The sequence below is a fragment of the Nelumbo lutea genome, chromosome 1 (assembly GCF_056320005.1).
Source record: "Nelumbo lutea isolate HS-2025 chromosome 1, American lotus-T2T, whole genome shotgun sequence".
In the NCBI taxonomy this organism is placed as follows: Eukaryota; Viridiplantae; Streptophyta; class Magnoliopsida; order Proteales; family Nelumbonaceae; genus Nelumbo; species Nelumbo lutea.
In genome coordinates, this window is record NC_142684.1 from 185,708,280 (window position 1) to 185,725,570 (window position 17,291).

The following is a 17,291-nucleotide window of genomic DNA, read 5'->3' on the forward strand; positions in this document are numbered from 1 at the left end:
ATTGGCATGAAATAAATATATTAGAATTTATAATAAATCAGAATTAAAAATAAGAAAAGAAAATATCAGATAACCTTGTAAAAACATCAAAATGCATATTAAATTAGTAAACCATCATTTACTAATTTGTTATTGATCTTAGTTTCTTAGCTTTATATAATGTTGGGAATAAGATAATAGTCTAGAAATATGTATTAATGCTTCTTTTATCATTTTACTAAATATCATTGCATATTTCCACATCTCTAATTTTTACAATATTTCCCCTCAACATTTCTGACATATGTCCTATATTTTGGTAAGCGACATTTCCATCAACATCGACATTTTAAACCTTGCTTTTACATACATGGAAAACACTCATTTTACTTGCTTAAACCAGCTCTTAGCCCTGCAATTTCATTTACATTAATTGCAAACATAAGATGCATCTTCCCGCACGAACTAACAGGGTTGTTAGGTTGAGATAGAATAAAATTATCATTTTAGCATTATTTGATTGTATTTAAAGAAGGTTTAAAAATTGCTTCTATTAAGGAAATGTTAATTTAATGAAGAGTTTTAGCTTTGAGTGATTGTCTATATGTAGATGTTTGTGCATAATACTATGACCTTTTCCTCTTTCTTTCATTTAGTCTTCTTTATCTTCCTGTGCATCACACGGGTCTGTTGTTAGTAATTTTCTTATAGACAAACTGATGCTTATCCCCCAACATTAGTTTGAAGGGGAGTGTAGAGAAGATGGAAGGTATTTATGTAATTTTATCTTTCTGTCTTGTATTTTAGTAGGTGTGTGCATTAATGTACAGCTGCTTTAATTCTTTTGTAATGACAAACTTGCCCGTTCATATTTCTTTAATATAAATACTCTCTTTTTGGGTTGGTTCGATCAGATTGATCAACCCTAACAGATCTGGACTATTGGCTTTCCTCTTGTCTCTTCACTTTCTCATGAACTAACACCCATAAGATAGAACAAGAAGGATGCATATTCCAGGACAAAGCTTCGTATATGCCATACAAATTCTACTGTAGTATTTTTTTCTGCAGAAAAATGTTGTCATTTCATGATTCACATACCATAATAATAGCAAAAGTTATGTTGAATGAGATCTAGGTCATCTTTTAATGAATTAAAATAGATGCATAGATATTTTTTTAGAGAAATATTCACTTTACCCCACCTCACATATTTTTATTTGTTTTCTGATTTTATTTTCCAAAACCCCCACCTATGATACAGTACCACCCCCTTGTATTGCGTCAGATTTCCCCACCTGTCACTATTCCCAACTGTACAAACAGGAAAAAAAATGAGAAACTGTGGGGTGGGGGAGAATAATAGATGCATAGAAATTACAGACCACTGGTATTTAAATCATGCAAGTTTCTCCTTTTTGTTCTTTTTTCTTAATTCATTCCTTTCCTCTTTCCATTTTCATAAACAAATTACATATTCTCTTTTTACTCTTACTAAGCTGAGAGAAAATAAGTTACGAATCCCATCCCAAGGAAGTTATTCATGTAACTAAAGTCTTCTCTAAACTGAAACTTGGATTGGTGGGGCAGGACCAACAAAGAATTTCAAGAAGGTGTATAAGAGAAATGCGCGAAGAATGTGGTTACTAGGTGGGGAAGGGTTTGCTAGGAAAGCCTTTGAGGAGTTTGAGAGGAAAAGGAGAGAAGAGAGCTTGAAGAAAGTGGTTACTAGGGGAGGGGAAGAGACTTGGAACAAAGAAGACGAAGGTCAAGACAAAGGTCTTGAAGAGGAGGATTGAGGAGAGGGCCAGTGTTTGCTGTTTGCCAGTGTTCCGTTCCAGAGTGTCAGGACAAAGGTCTTGAGGAGGTGTGCAGCAGTCTTTTGATTTAGGGGTAAAAGGGTGTTTTTAATGTCCTTTGTTTCAGTCTATTGGATTTTTGGATGTTTGAGGTCTAGTGCAATGTCTGTTTTGATTTCAGTGAGTGTTTTGAGTGTTCAGTGTCTCTCTCGGGTGATTTCTTATTACCTTCGTCTTGTAATCTTTCTTTTTTATGAAATTTATTGTTACTTCTCAAAAAAAAAAAAAAGAAAAAAGAAAACAAATAGGATGCCATTTGAAATAGAAGCTTCTGTCAGACCACTCTTCCTTGTCACTTTTGCAATAGCATCTCATGGCTCAAAAGTGATATCACTTAGGATGATCTGAAGGATGAAAACAAATCTATGCAAAGTTATATTTGCCAAGCATGTAATCACAGGAATGGACAAAAACTGAAGAAATGGATTAGCCAAATTTTCAGTTCTCCAGATGGGAGACAACAATAGGAAAGAAAGATAAAACATGTCCATTGTCCAGGTTTCGCCCTATCTGTGCTATTTGATCTTAGTTTCTCATTTGATGGATGGCCCTGGACTTAAAAAAGAAAAAGAAAAAGAAAATAATCCAAGTCTCTAATGTGAGTACATACTCTAACTTGAATTTCTAAATCTACAAAGCCATTCTGCATGGAAAATCCAGTCTCTTACAAGTAGAAGTGTCAAAATATAAATCAAAGAGATTAACCAAGCATTCTTGTCTTTGAACAGAGGAAAATTATAAATTTATACTAGCACTTTCTGTTTCTTTAAAAAACAGCTTAACAGAAATAGGTGGTTGAGCCAACATCTTAGTTGAAATGATACTGTTGGCCCTTTAATGATACTATTTGTCAAGAGGGTGAAGTATGGGAGCTTAACCTGTAATACCCAGATACCTCTACAAGGTGCCGGATCATGTTGGGTACTTAAATTTTTAGAGTAAAGTCCATATCCAACAACGTTTCCACCCATGCCCTTGCTGTATTTGGGTAACATCGACAACCCCTACTTCACCCTGATAGCACATGTCCAGAAGACGGGAATGGGAGTAGATAAGGAACTAGCACAAAAATAAACTTGGAACCCAATGGTTCACAAATTTATGCAGTCAGTAGCATATTTAAAGAATTTTCTGCTAAATAACATGAAATCATCAAGCCACCTAGAACAATGAAATACCTTCAGTAGATGAATCAAGTTCTATAATCCACTCTTGGTTCCCTTGTATAGAATATTTGTCAAATAAGGCATCTAAAATGATTGAAATCAAGAGATCAACCATTTCATCTCCATTTTTTCCATCATTTGCTCTCTTATTAAACTCCAAGTCAAAATACAAATGACATGGTAGACCCTGGAAGTAGCAGTTAGTTTGTCAGGATTTACTGAAAGAGAAAACCTTGAAAATGGCTCAAAACAGTGTCAAGATGTCTCCAAATAATGAATTCCAGTGTCAAAATATATTAACTAGTGTTGCTAAGTGACTCAAAGCAATCGATTCCAGTGTCAAAGAATGTTCCATAAACATCAACTCTTTGGATATGCCAAAAGATTATATCATCTTTGCTGAGGACAGAGAACCCATCCCAACTTACTACTCTACTAGTTAAGGCTATCTCTGAAATGGAATTTTTGAATTTACATGAATAAGATCTCGTGTGGATGATAACCGAGCATACTTTTATTGGTTCATCCCATCATATACAAAATTTATTAAGAGTGAATTAATGCCTCTAAATCTAAAAGCTGCTTCATGAACAAGCATTCAGTTAGTTAAATGTTTTGATGCACCATACTTGTATCTAGATGAATGGTCATCCTTCTATCAAGCACAATGATTTAAAAGGCATGCCTAGGTGCACAAGCGAGGTGCATTTTAGGGTAGGCGCCTCGCTCGTGCGCCTAGGCATGTGCCTTTTGAAAATTTGACGCTTTTTCCTTTTTTTGGGTCTAGCAACTGGTCCGGGAGCCCCGGACCCCTGTGCCATGCCCCTCCCCAAACAAGCCCATGTTAGGGTCTTAAATTCTTAGTTTTCACACAAAAAATAATAATTTTAAGACCCTAACATGGACTTGTTTGGGATAGCCTCAAGGGCGTGGCACAAAGGCAGCTCGTAGAATTGGGAATGTAATATGTCACATTAGCTACTTGATGTAATTGCGAAAAAAGGAGATTGTGGGTTTTATATGTTTGATTTCATTTTTTCAATTCTCATTTGAATATGCTTTACACATATTATGTTTATATATTTTAATTTTAGATAATAGGTTTTTTAAAACATTTGTTTTAAAATTTAAGCTTATATTTTTATTAATATTATGTTTTATAATTTTTTTGCTTTTTTTGAATTTTTTTATTTTTTAGCTTTTTTTAGATTTTTTTTAATTGTGTGCCTTGCCTCAAAAAGGCGTGCGCCTCGCCTTGTGCCTCAGGCGCAAAATAGCCCTTGCACCTTTTTTGCGTCGTTCGCTTTTAAAACACTGATCAAGCATTATGAACAAAACAAGGAAAAAAAAAACAAAAATTCCATTAATCATCTTTGATGTCTAACAACTGGTTACTGACCAAATATGCTAATCAAAACAGAAAAGAAAGAAAAGATAACATATGGATATATGAAAAAATTCAAAACCACTCCACTTAATGAATTCTTTTCGTTAAATGTATTTGTATAAATGCCCTATCAAGAAAAAAAACAACAGATGTCATCACCTCTTGAATCACTTCATAATGATGGCGAAATTTGGGATCCATATTTTTGTACCTGAAACAACTCACTTTCAGCAAGAGACAATAGTTGAAAAGAAAAGAAGACAAAGTATGACTGTTAATGGCTGGGTAAATTGCTGAAACCTCCGCTGAAGTCTCTGACCGATGCTGAAACCTCCCCTGAACTTTCTGACACAGTTACAAGTAAACCCCCTCTGTTAGAATCCTCTAACAAGAGGCACAAAATGTCCAAAATACCTATGCAGTTACTATTGAGATTAGTTTTTACAGAAAAAAAAAATACAAACTTTATAAACAACAAAAAAAAAAGAGAATTTAAAGATGAAGCTTTACCTTTGGGTGATTGATATGAAGGCAAATTTGGAAAATAAATCAATTTCAGAAAAGAGAATGGAAGGGTTTTGGGCTAGCGATTCATTTGAAGAGAAAAATTGGAAAATAAACAGTTTGGTCAAAAGTATCTGCATGAGTATTTTGGACATTTTCATGCCTCTTTTTGGAGGATTCTAATAAAGGGGGTCTACTTGCGACTATGTCAGAAAGTTCAGGGAAGGTGATTGCAATTACCAAACTTCAGGGGAGGTTTCAGCAATTTACCCCTTAATGGTTAACAATACATAATTATAAAAGAAGAATAATAAAGATAACCTTCTCCAAAACTCAGCATATGTTGAGACAAGAAACCTTCTTTGTCCATTCAGATGATCTTGATAGCTGAAAACATGAGCATAGGCATGGCCCTTTGCAAATTTTATGGCCTCATCTTGCCTGGGGAATGTAGCCCAAACATCCTCCCTATAAAAACAATTGGCATGAGTAAACTCCTAAGAAGAAAAAATCATTTAAATGTGTGTTTACCTTGATTGCAAGCTATTTTGAGTTGTGAGATCTTCACGGATTTCATTTAACAATTTCAACAAACGGTATGGTCTTTTTGCTGGCACACCATACGGAGATCCATAAAAGATGACTGGAGATAGCTGCTTTCCACTGCTAAATGCAATTGCTTTAGCCATTGTTGTACCAGGCTGAAGGGATAATTATTCACATTAATGAGATTATGAGAAATTATAGATATAGTTCATTTGAGATGGACAGTAAACTAAAATGCCAATGGAACAAAGGAAGAAATTCTATCAGATAAATATAGAGATAATAGCAACTTCCAAACATTGATGTCCATCAGAAAAAGGACCATGTGACATGGAAGAAAAACAGAATGCAGTTTTGGCTTCTAAAGTTGAAACAGAGCATGGTCTGTATCATTGCAGTTGAAGTGTTGCCCATGTGTTCACTAGGCGACCAACTAAGCATTTTGGAGGCCTACCACCAAGGCAATGGACCAGATGAGCAATATAAAAATTTTGGTGGGGTAAATAAGCTATTATCCCCTTTTGTATATGGATATAATATAAGTTTGTCCTAGGGATGAGCACAATTTGGTTAAAACCGAAAAACTGAACCGAAATTTTGGTTTCGGTTTAATTGGTTCAGTTTAATCGGTGTTTTGGTCGGTTTCAGTTTTGGAATTCGGTTAATACACAGTTCGGTTTTCGGTTTCGGTTCTCATGCTTGAGAGATCGGTTAACCGAAAAAACCTATTTAGTTTTGAAACTCTATATCCTTGGGTCATTCGATGGGACACAATACAATTGTGGTCCCTGCTGCATCTAATGTTTTCCGAAAGCCCAAATTTATTAAACAATTAAATAAATCCAGTAAAAGAGGGAATATGAATAGGCAGCCACCGCAGTCCTCCTCCCTTTTCGTAGAAACCAATCAACAAAATAGTTCTTCTTCACTTCTTCCTTCTAGTTTTACTGTTCTGAACTTTGTGACTTTTGATTTCTGAGTTTACCTTTGGCCTTTGAAACTTAGGATTTCAGAGACCCCAGAGAGACAGAGAGGGAGGCAGCAAACCAGTGACGAGCCGACGACTTCAGTCCAGAGTTCAAATCCAGACTTTAGTCCTATTGTCCAAGACTCCAAGTGCACAGTGCCCAGCGTGGTAGTGCTAGACTGTTACGTCCAATTGCTTCGGTACATAAGTGCTTCATGCTCATGCCCATTATTTCGGTTTTAACCAAAATATCCGAAATAACTGAAAAAAAAAATCGGTTCGGTTTAATCGGTTTTAGTACATTTCGGTTTCGGTTTCGGTTTTTCATTTCACTAGATCGGTTCCTAAAATTTCGGTTTTTCGGTTCGGTTTTGAACCCAAAAAACCGAATGCTCACCCCTAGTTTGTTCAATCCATTTTGGTCAATTTAAGTGTATGTAACCATAAAAGTTAGAGCTCTTTCCTTCACTTCAAACAAGGGAGACCATTCCAACTTCTGGAAAATTTGTCCTTTATTTCCTAAAAACCATGGGTCCATGCAATTTCTAGCTTTATAGCAACAACAGCAAGTCTTTAATTATCCCGCTACATAGTTACCTTGTTTGGCCATTCCACTCTATCTAGGGTCACATCCATGGTTAAATTGTAAGCCCTATAATAATTTCTCACTGCTTCAGCTCATGTTCTTTTTAGTCTGCATTTAGCTCTTCTAGACCCTTCAACTTGTGTCAACTCAATTTTTCTTACTAATGTAGTATATAGCATTGCATGAAAAGGCCCACGCATATTAGTCTAATTTCTCTTATTTTATCATACTAGTAAATGTGCACATGCATTGCACGTGACAATTTTAGATGATAATAGTTGTAATAACAATAACACAAAAAAACAGATTTATTTTTATGTAAATTTTAAACTTTTTGCTCTGTTTTCATTATCAATAAAAACAACTCCTTTTTATATAATGTGATGACTGTATAAGACCTAGATTATTGAATTTCTGAACCATTCCTTGAATGGAAAACATTTTCCTTTTCAAGACAATTTTACATTTTGTATACCATTTCCAACATCAATAAAAATATTCTTATTTGTCAAACTTATTTTCTTTAATATGATGGCTATATAATAGTAGAATGTGCCAAATTCTACTATATTTTTTGTATTTTTATATTTTTAAATTTTATTATTCAATTATAATCGTTCTCTTACAAGAAAAGAGGAAGAAGAGAGGAGAAAAGAAGAGGAAGAAAAATTATGTGAGAGTCAAAAGAACTATGCTGGTGGCGCCCAGCTTCTACTTTATCTTAATGTGATATAACAAATAAAATATAAAGAAATTACAAGAAGGTCCCTAGCGGGACACCCTAAAATAAAGAAAAGAACATACTGACAGCAGCCTAGGCTGACAGCATTCTAACAGCAGAAGTAAAAAACTTAAATCTAACAACACTCCCCCTCAAGTTGGGTTGAATATATCTATCATGCCCAACTTGTCACACAACTCATAGTGCCACAGGCGTGGAAGTCCTTTTGTGAGAATATCAGCAAGTTGCTCCTTGGATTTGGCACAGAAACCTAGGGGTTAAACCATGTACACCTCCTATAGATCACCATTTAAAAAGGCATTCTTTATATCCAATTGATGCAATTTCCGGTCAAAGTTTGCAGCCAATGATAGAAGAACCCGTATTGAATTCATCTTAGCTACTGGAGCAAATGTCTCATCATAGTCAACACCATAAACTTGGGTGTACCCTTTAGCTACCAGCCTTGCTTTGTATCTTTCAACTGTCCCGTCTACCCTGTGTTTCACTGTAAACACCCACTTACACCCCACTAGGTCTTTCCTATTGGAAGATTCACCAACTCCCATGTTTGATTCTTATGGAGGGTAGTGATCTTCTCCTTCATAGCATTTGTCCATTCAGGATATTTTAAAGCCTTTGCCACATTTCTGGGAATGGGAATACTTTCAATTGTAGAAGGGGAACCTGACCCCCTTTCTATGAGCAATAGGAATGTCAAGGTCATCCACAACCGAAACAGGAGCTAGGGGATCAACAAGTGTTGGACTTACCTCCTGGGAATCAAACAGTGTTGGTTGCTTAGTGTTTGGTGGCTCCATATCTTTGTCACATTGCTAATCTCTACAGTGCTGACGTTGGAAGACATGAAAAGGAGCTAGATCCAGAATAGAAGGAAGGGAGACCTACACCTGCTTCTCCTCTTCCACATTACTCTCCCCCTAAGGAGAAGCAAGGAAGAACTGTTCAAACTCAAAAAAAAAAAAAAGAGACATCCATGGAGACAAAGAGCTTATGGCCAACGGGATCAAAGCATCGATACCCCTTTGCGAGGAAGGATACCCCAGAAAGACACATGGAATAGACCGAGGACCCAACTTACCATGAGACAGGGATAAGTCACAGACAAAAGCACGACAACCAAACACCCTCATGGGAATGAAAAATAAAGGAAACTGATTAATCAAAAATAAATAAATAAAGGAAACTGAGGAACAATAACTAATGAGGGGCCTTGTAGTTTAACACTCTAGAGGGCATGCAGTTTATGACATAAGTAGCAGCAAGTACAACATCAGCCCAAAAACATTTGGGAACATTCATTTGTAACATCATACCTCAGGCTACCTCAAGGAGGCGTCTATTCTTTCTTCTGTAACACCGTTTTGTTGTGGTGCTCTTGCACATGAGCTCTTATGAATAGATCCATGGGAAGCAAAGAACTCATTTAGCTCACCATGGAAATATTCCTTCGCATTATCGGATTGAAAAATCTTAATTTCAACATGAAACTATGTAAACACCATCCTTTGGAAATCTCTGCTACGCATGGGAAATACCCATGTATAGCGGGAGAAATCATCAATCAATGTGATAAGGTACTTATACCCGCCCTCTAAAGTTATTTTAGTAAGTCCCCACACATCAGAATACACAATATGGAAAGGGAAACTTGATCTTTTATTACTTAAAGGAAATATTGTTCTACATTGCTTGCTCAACTGACACGTTTGACAATGGAAATCTGACACTGAACAGGACTTAAATAAAAAAGAAAACAAAGGCTTTATTATTTCAAATGACACAAGACTTAACCAATTATGCCACAAAAAAAAAATGACTCTTATTTGACTGACTATGCGACTCTGAGGATGACACCGAGAAACCAGCCTTGTTGTTTAGAGTGTAGAGACCATCCACTAAGCTTCCTCTACCAATCGTCCTCCCAGAAGTTAGATCCTGAAAAATACATGAATCAGGAAAAAATGTTACATTGAAGTTTAATGAATTTGTGATACTACTAATAGAAAGAAGGTTGATGGGAAGTTAAGGGACATACAAAACATTATTCAGGTTAAGTCCTTGAGCAAGGGATATTGATCCTTGACCTACAATGGAGGAAAATGATCCATCTGCAAGTCTCACCTTATACCTTCCTGACAAAAAGTTATAACACTTGAATATGTTTGGCATACCGATCATGTGATTAGAAGCCACAAAGTCAATGATCCAAGGGGAATCAATGGCAATGGAGACACAAGGAAGGAAGAAGCCGCATTACCTGATGTAGAAGCAAATGAAGTAGAAAGGTTACCAGTAGCTGATTTGTCCATCTGGTGCAAGGCCCTACCATAAGATTCCAAGTGACTACGAAAGGAGTTCATAATGTCTTCCTTGGGATCAGAACCAATAAAGTACTCTAGAGTAGTATCAATTGGCACCCAGCAAACTGAGTTTCTTGGGTTACCGCATTTGTTGTATTAGGCTTCTTCTGACCCTGTACCTTACCCTATTCTTGGTTCTTTACAGCCCACTTTGGTCTCCCATGGAGCTCTCAACATGTGTCACACGTATGTCTTGAACGACGGCAATGGGCGCAGAAGAACTTATCCTTATCATCAGCTTTCCTAGAGTCACTTTTCTTTCCCATATTATTTCCACCCGTTGCAGCTAATGCTACCTATTGCTCCCCCTCAGTTGTAACCATCACACTCCGCCTACTTTCCTCAGACTGAGCAAAGGCATAAACTTCTTGAACTGAAGGCAACTCTTTGCTTCCTAAAATCTGAACTCTAAGGGGTTCATATATGGGGTTTAGTCCCAACAAGAAGGCAAAAACCCGCTGCTGAGAAACCAGCTTCTTATAGGCTCTAGCATTATCATCACATTTCCATTCTATAGCCTAATAGTGGTCCAATTCCTTCCATACTGAGGTAAGGGCCGAATAATAGGCTGATAAGCTATGATTTCCCTGTTTACAAATTGAGGATTCAGCTTGTAACAGGTAAATCTTAGCATAGTGCCTTTGCTCATAATAGGTGGTTTTGGCCTGTTCCCATATCTCATTTGCAATGTTTGCCCACATAAAGTTCTTTCTCACATCAGATTCCATGGCTACAAGAAGCCAGGACATCATCATACTGTTTTCTTGGTCCTATCAATCATGTTCAGCTGTCCCACTCTTGGGTTCTTTCACCCATCCATTTATGTAACCAGCTTTTCCCCTTGCTGTTACATAAAATTTTACACCTTTGGCCCACTCAAGGTAGTTCAGATCATTTAAAGGAGTAATTGGCATAAGGAACATCATACTTTCAGTCCCCATACCTGCTGTACTATGGGTTGATATAACCCCAGATGAAGCAGAATCATCATTTTCCATTTTCAAAGGCAGCTCTACAAGTCAAAAACAAAACTGCAGGTGCACAAGACCAGTGCTCACACCAGTACTACTTCTAACAATCACAATTAGGGCACAAAACTCTACACTCTGCTTCTGGAAACAGGTACACAATACTGAAGGGCTACTGGCAGCAACTAAACAGTCCAGAAATAAGGAGTATACTGCTCTAATCTCCACACCAGTACTACTTCTAACAATCACAATTAGGGCACAAAACTCCACACTCTGCTTCTGGAAACAGGTACACAATACTGAAGGGCTACTAGCAGCAACTAAACAGTCCAGAAATAAGGAGTATACTGCTCTAATCTCCACACTTCACACACCAATTTAAACACAGTACATACTTGTGACAGGGGATCACATACCCCTGTACAACACCTGTACGTAGGTGCAAAAATCATGGCTAAGCCTTCACAGCATCTATCTAACGAATTGCTCTACCATAGAGTTCTAAATGGTCACAGAAGGAATTAATAATATCCTCCCTAGGGTCAAAACCAGATGTGTGTGTCTGAGTTACAATAGTAGTAGGGGGCTGATTCTCCTGAGTAGCCATGTTTGCTATAGTGAGTTTTCTTTGACCTTGCTGTCTAGACTTCTTATTCAGATCTGAACCTTGCTTCTTACTCAATTCTTGAGCCCATTTTGGCTTCCCATGAAGTTCACAACATGTATCACGAGTGTGTTGGGATTTCTGGCAATGGGTGCACCATAGTTTGTCTTTGTCATCCACCCTTTTCTGAAAGTCCCCCTTCTTAAAGAGATTTCCCCCATGGCCCCACCTGTAGCAACATTCCCTTTCGCTGCCAACACAACAGCATCCCCCTCATAATTATTCATCAAATTTCTTCTACTTTCCGCTGACTGTACTAATGCATATACCTCCTAGACAAATGGAAGATCCTTGCTTCCTAGGATCTAGACCCTGATGGATTCATACACAGGGTTCAAGCCATGGAAAAATGCAAATACATGTTGTTGAGAAACAAGGGACTTGTACGCTTTTGCATCTTCATCACACTTCCAGTCCACACTTTGATAGTGATCTAACTCCTTCCAGATGGAAGTCAAGTCTGAATAGTACACAAAAATACTCCTCTCCCATTGTTTACAAGTAGATGATTCTGCTTGTAATTGATAGATTTTTACATAATGACGTAGTTCAGAATAGGTTGACTTTGCCTGTTCGCAAATCTCATAAGTCGTTTCAGCCCACATAAAGTTCCTTCTCACCTGAGGTTGCATAGACACTAAAAGTTAGGACATAACCATGTTGTTTCCCTAGTTCCATCTATTATACTTAGCACTCCCAGAATTAGGTTCTTTAATTCTCCCAATTATATGCCCTATCTTTCCCCTTGCAGTAATGTATAACCTGATCCCTTTCGAACATTCTAAATAATTTAAGCCATCCATGGGTATGACAGCCATAGGAAAGGATAAATCCATACCCCATACCGCCACTCGTTCCATTCTGCATTGAGGAAACACCAGATGTGGCAGAATCTTCACCACTCAAGGTAACAGCTTTAGGTAACACTCAAAGTAGGCACAAAAAACCTTAAAATAGTGCAGTCTAACACCCAAAAAGATAAATTTTGTCTCCAGTCCACACAATTTCCCCAGACTAGAGACAACCACTTTTTTTTTTAAACTCAACTTTTCAATCACCAAGAAATAAATCAATTGCTGTTACGGCACTAACAGGTCATCACTAGCTTATAATAAATCAAAAGGTTGTTGTCACAGCACATACAGGTCATCTCCTGACCTACAAACCCATCATAAGGCTGTTGTCGCAACATATAAAGGTCATCACTGACCTACAATACATCACAAGGATCAGCCAATCCCACAAAAAAGGAAAGAAAGAGGTGATGATCACCTCACATCAAACAAGTGAACCTACTACAGGTTTTGTCCTAGTACACAACTAGGAAAAAAAAAGGAAGGGAGAGAAGATACTTCGGTCCGATGTTGTATTTTGGATCTTCAGTAAAGCAAATTGTAGCTGGTGAAGAGAGAAGACAGAAGAAAGGCTTGCTCGATCTCTCCTTTCAGATCTGATAGTCCCGCTCTGATACCATATTATTCAGAAGAGAGGAAGAAAGGAAGAGAGAGGAGAGAGGAGAGAGGAGAGAAAAGAGATTGAGAGCCAAAAGTCAAGCTAGTGACACCAGCTTTTTGTATTTATACTAGGGCGACATAAAACAAAACAAAAGAGGGAGAAAGTACAATAGTACCCTGTGGTACTAAACTTAAAATATTAACATTTTAACAAAATCCTTAAACAAGTCAATTGATTTCAACCAATGTATCACGATGGATATTCTTTAAATAGTTTCCTCCTTAGATTTCTCCACTCCATGTTGCTCTCCACATGACTGTACCACGCCTCTTTTGTTGCCTGAAAATACTTAGGTTATATAGGCTTACCACGTCCAAGGGAGGTGTCCACCTGTTTCCAAAGAGAGAGTAGAGAACCAAGTCCAAATAAAGAGTACAAAAGGAAAAGAGGTTAAAAGGGGTGTGATGGTCTCACCAGCACCCAAGCAAAGACTAAAAACATGGGGAGAGAGGCAGAAAATTGGCCTCTTTTTTTGCAACACATGTAGGGTATTGATTTTTTTGAAGTATTGCCCCCCAACAAAAAGCCCTAATTTTTGGGAGCACAGGACTACACCACACCTCCTATGATGGAAAAATCCTTGCAATGTTAGAAGGCTGAAGGGCCTAAAAGAAAGAGGCGCAAGTAAAGACTCCAGACGGGGAAGGTTTCCAAATTCTACTATCCAAGCAAGATTGAACCAAATAGGTTGACCCTAAAAGAGTAACAAGTTCATCCAACATTGCCATTTCTAACTCCCTTAGCCCTCTCCTCAGTCCCAAGTCCCATGAATTATTAATATAGACCGAAGAGATTACTTTTCTTTTACTCTTTGAGAGTAGACCTATTCATGGGCCGGGTAGCCCAATGGCTCGGCCCAGCCTATTATTATTCGGGCTTGGACAAAACTTTAGGCCCGCGGGCTCGGACTCGGGTTTTAAATACTAGGCCCGGTCATTTTCAAGCCAAGCTCAAGCTTTCTCAAATAAGCCTGGCCCGATACTATTACATATAATAAAAAAGCATTTATGTTATATATAATAAATATATATAATATATTTATTTCTTAAATTATTAATAAATATTATTTTACTATTAGGAAATACAAATTAGTTTATTAATTTATTAAATTACTAATAAGTTAATATAATATTAGTTTATAAAAGTACACTAAAAATAAGACATTTTGTGTACAAGTCGGACTTTGGGTTCAGGCTCGGGCTTTGGGCTTTATATAAGGGTCAAGCTCGAGCTCAAGATCTAGGCCCGATGGTCAGGCCGAGCTCGCGCTCGAGCCTACACATTTTCTGTTGATAAAGAGGCAAAGCCTAGCCTGAGCCCAGCCCGGCCCGGCCCATGAACAGGTTTATTTGAAAGTGAATAAATATAGGGGAATCTATCACTAAAGGAACTCTCCCCTACCCAGACATCTTCCCAAAACAACACTTTATTTCATGCACAGGCATCGAATTTGACGGAACCATAGAAGGCAAGGTACCATGAATTGCTTTCCAAGTAGAGCAACGAGAAGCCCTAGGATCAAGACCCGCATCCCAACCATTGTCTGCCAATCCATGAATGCTCACTATAACTCTATACCACAATCTATCATGTTCCAACGGCAATCTCCATAACCATTTCCCCAACAAGGTTGTATTTCTTAACCTGATATTTCCTATTCCTAAGCCTCCATTATCTTTACACCTAGAGACCATCTCTCACTTCACTAGGTGGTAATGTCCCCTAGTTCCCACAAGAAGTCCCTCATGATCTTCTCTAATTGGTTTTCCACTTTCGCTAGAATTCTGAAGGCGGAAAGGAAGTATATCGGTAAATTAGCTAGTGTTGACTTTATAAGGGCTATCCTACCCCCCAATGAAAAGTAGTTCCGCTTCCAATTTGCCAGTTGTTTTGTGAATCTCTCAATCACTCACTGAGTATCAAAAGCTATTTGAGTTTGGATTCCCTCCCAAAGGTAGCCCCAAATACTGTAACGGCCAATCTCCCACTTCACACCCCAAAAGCCTAGCTAAAGTATTCACCTCTTCACTCGTTAGGTTCATTCCCACCACACAACTCTTACCCCAATTCACTTTAGGGTTGGAGGTACTCTCAAATTTATTCACAAGCCTCTTTAGGTTCACAAGCTCCTCTGCTTTTCCTTCACAAAATAAAATGATGTCATAACTATAGGTGTGTGACCACCACTTCCTCCCTCCCTACTCTCCAACCTCTAAGCAAATTATCAGCATCTGCCTTTGTAATCAAATCACTCAAGACACCGGCAACTAGGGTAAATAGAAAGGGGGACACGGGATCTCCTTGTCTAAGGCCCCTCATAGCAAGAAAAAAAAATCCCTAGTTATTCCATTCACCAAAATTGAAAAATGGCCCATTGCACCATCTTGCTCCAAAACCCCTTAGGTTTTTAATTATCATGTAACAAGCTTATCTATTTGCTTTGACTTACCGTTAACACTTCACTTTTTGAATATTAACAATGGAGCACATGTAAATCAAAAATAGCTTATTTACATAATTGGAATTTTAATGTTTATCATTCATTGTATGGTGTGTGGATAAATTAGTACCTATTGGTGGGTCAATTTTAGTTGAATCCCTGTATCCCCAGATTCCAAGGTCAGATGGATCCAATTCATAAGCATATAACCGCACCCACACCAAATCCAATGCAACATAGATAACAGGAAATGCCAATTCAACACAAAAACTGCACATATAACCCATGCAACAGGCAATAATCAATCTTAACTTTTAACTGAAATTATCATAGAGGACCTACGTTCTCCATGCAGAGCAGATCTGCTGTTTTCTGCGGTTTTTGTCTAGCTGAACTGGGAGATGCAAAGCCAGAAAGTGCAGAGACATCTTGTCTTGAACTTGCCTTCTTTAGTTTGTCTTGGTGAGCCCTTCTTTCTCTCACTGCTGACTCTGGCATACAACCAAATGATAAAAGATTAATCGCAAACGCAAGAACTATGAAAACTAAATATTTCATCAGAAGCAACAGGAGGAAAGTAACTTATCGAGTATGGTATGTCGTAAAACAGCAAAGCATAATGTATTATTTTACTTATGATATTTTTCACTCCTTGCTTTCTGCCTATTTTTTAATAGCTTTCCATTATGCTAACTGGGAAGTCCAACGCTGGTTAAAATTTCACTAAGGTAAAGTATGCATTTTGGAAGGAATAAACAAACTGATCTTAGTGAAACATGGAGACAGGAAGAAGAAAATAGAAAATTCAGATGGTAAACTCGGGGCATAATCTAAGAATACAACATTCCATTACCTATCAACAAGAGAAATTTTAATTCACCTCGATATATTTACGAAGCAATAACCACACCTGCTCGATATGTTGATGGGCTCTAAATTACAACCTTTGAATCAATCTTACGATTAGTGTGACTGTGGTGGATATAATCATGCAACTACTTATATTTCCACTTAAAATCCCCATCTCCAGAGTGGATAACCTGAATGGTCGCGAGGACGAATAAAATGTAGTACTAACTTTGATTTATGATAGGACAAGATTGAGATTGAAGAGCTTACGAGGAGGTGAGACGCCACATTTGAAGCACTCGAACAGGCGATCAACATCGTCCATGGGATCTGAAGACATTTCACTGCGTCTCTCTCTCTCTCTCTGAGCAAACAAAACGGATACACAGATGAGCGGGAATTTTTATTCTCGAATCTCGAACCAGAAACTGTGGACCCAAGTCGCTGGTAGTGCTGGGCCGACGCTCGAGTACTTTTTTTTTAAGGAAAATTTACCGCAACTGAAAATTTAGAACGTTGTTTATAAAATTTGCACGGTTGTAATGAAACGAATCCAATCAAATCGGGTGTGGGTAGATCTAAATCTGATTCGTCTATATTCGAATTCAATTCGAATGTCCTTCGGATTTACATCGGATTTCAACCAAACTCGTATTACAATTGGGTATTGAGTATTATAAGTGAATTAAATAAAAGGTAAATTATAAAGACCCCCTTCCATTAGCCTTTCGTTTAAAAAGGTCGTTACAATAT

At 37.7% G+C, this 17,291-nt stretch overlaps 1 protein-coding gene across 7 annotated transcripts in view; it reads right to left on the reverse strand.

The window, feature by feature from the left end:
* LOC148879796 (DNA primase) overlaps nucleotides 1-16,992 on the reverse strand; it is a 71,187-nt gene extending 54,195 nt beyond the window's left edge. For 3 of the 7 annotated variants that reach the window (XR_016104331.1, XM_088961502.1, XM_088961497.1), the window contains exons 1-6: nucleotides 16,809-16,992; nucleotides 16,032-16,180; nucleotides 5,427-5,596; nucleotides 5,217-5,363; nucleotides 4,551-4,602; nucleotides 3,017-3,191 (exon numbers count right to left, since the gene is read on the reverse strand). Coding sequence is in view for 6 of the 7 variants with exons in the window: in XM_088961502.1 (XP_088817628.1) it covers nucleotides 3,017-3,191; nucleotides 4,551-4,602; nucleotides 5,217-5,363; nucleotides 5,427-5,596; nucleotides 16,032-16,180; nucleotides 16,809-16,878 (763 nt within the window). In the remaining variant the exon portion in view is untranslated. Of the gene's footprint in view, nucleotides 1-3,016; nucleotides 3,192-4,550; nucleotides 4,603-5,216; nucleotides 5,364-5,426; nucleotides 5,597-16,031; nucleotides 16,181-16,569; nucleotides 16,748-16,808 lie in introns of those variants that run through there. The other 4 variants (XM_088961498.1, XM_088961501.1, XM_088961500.1 and 1 more) reach the window with 4 other exon arrangements.
* Between the last annotated feature and the right edge of the window lie 299 nt (nucleotides 16,993-17,291).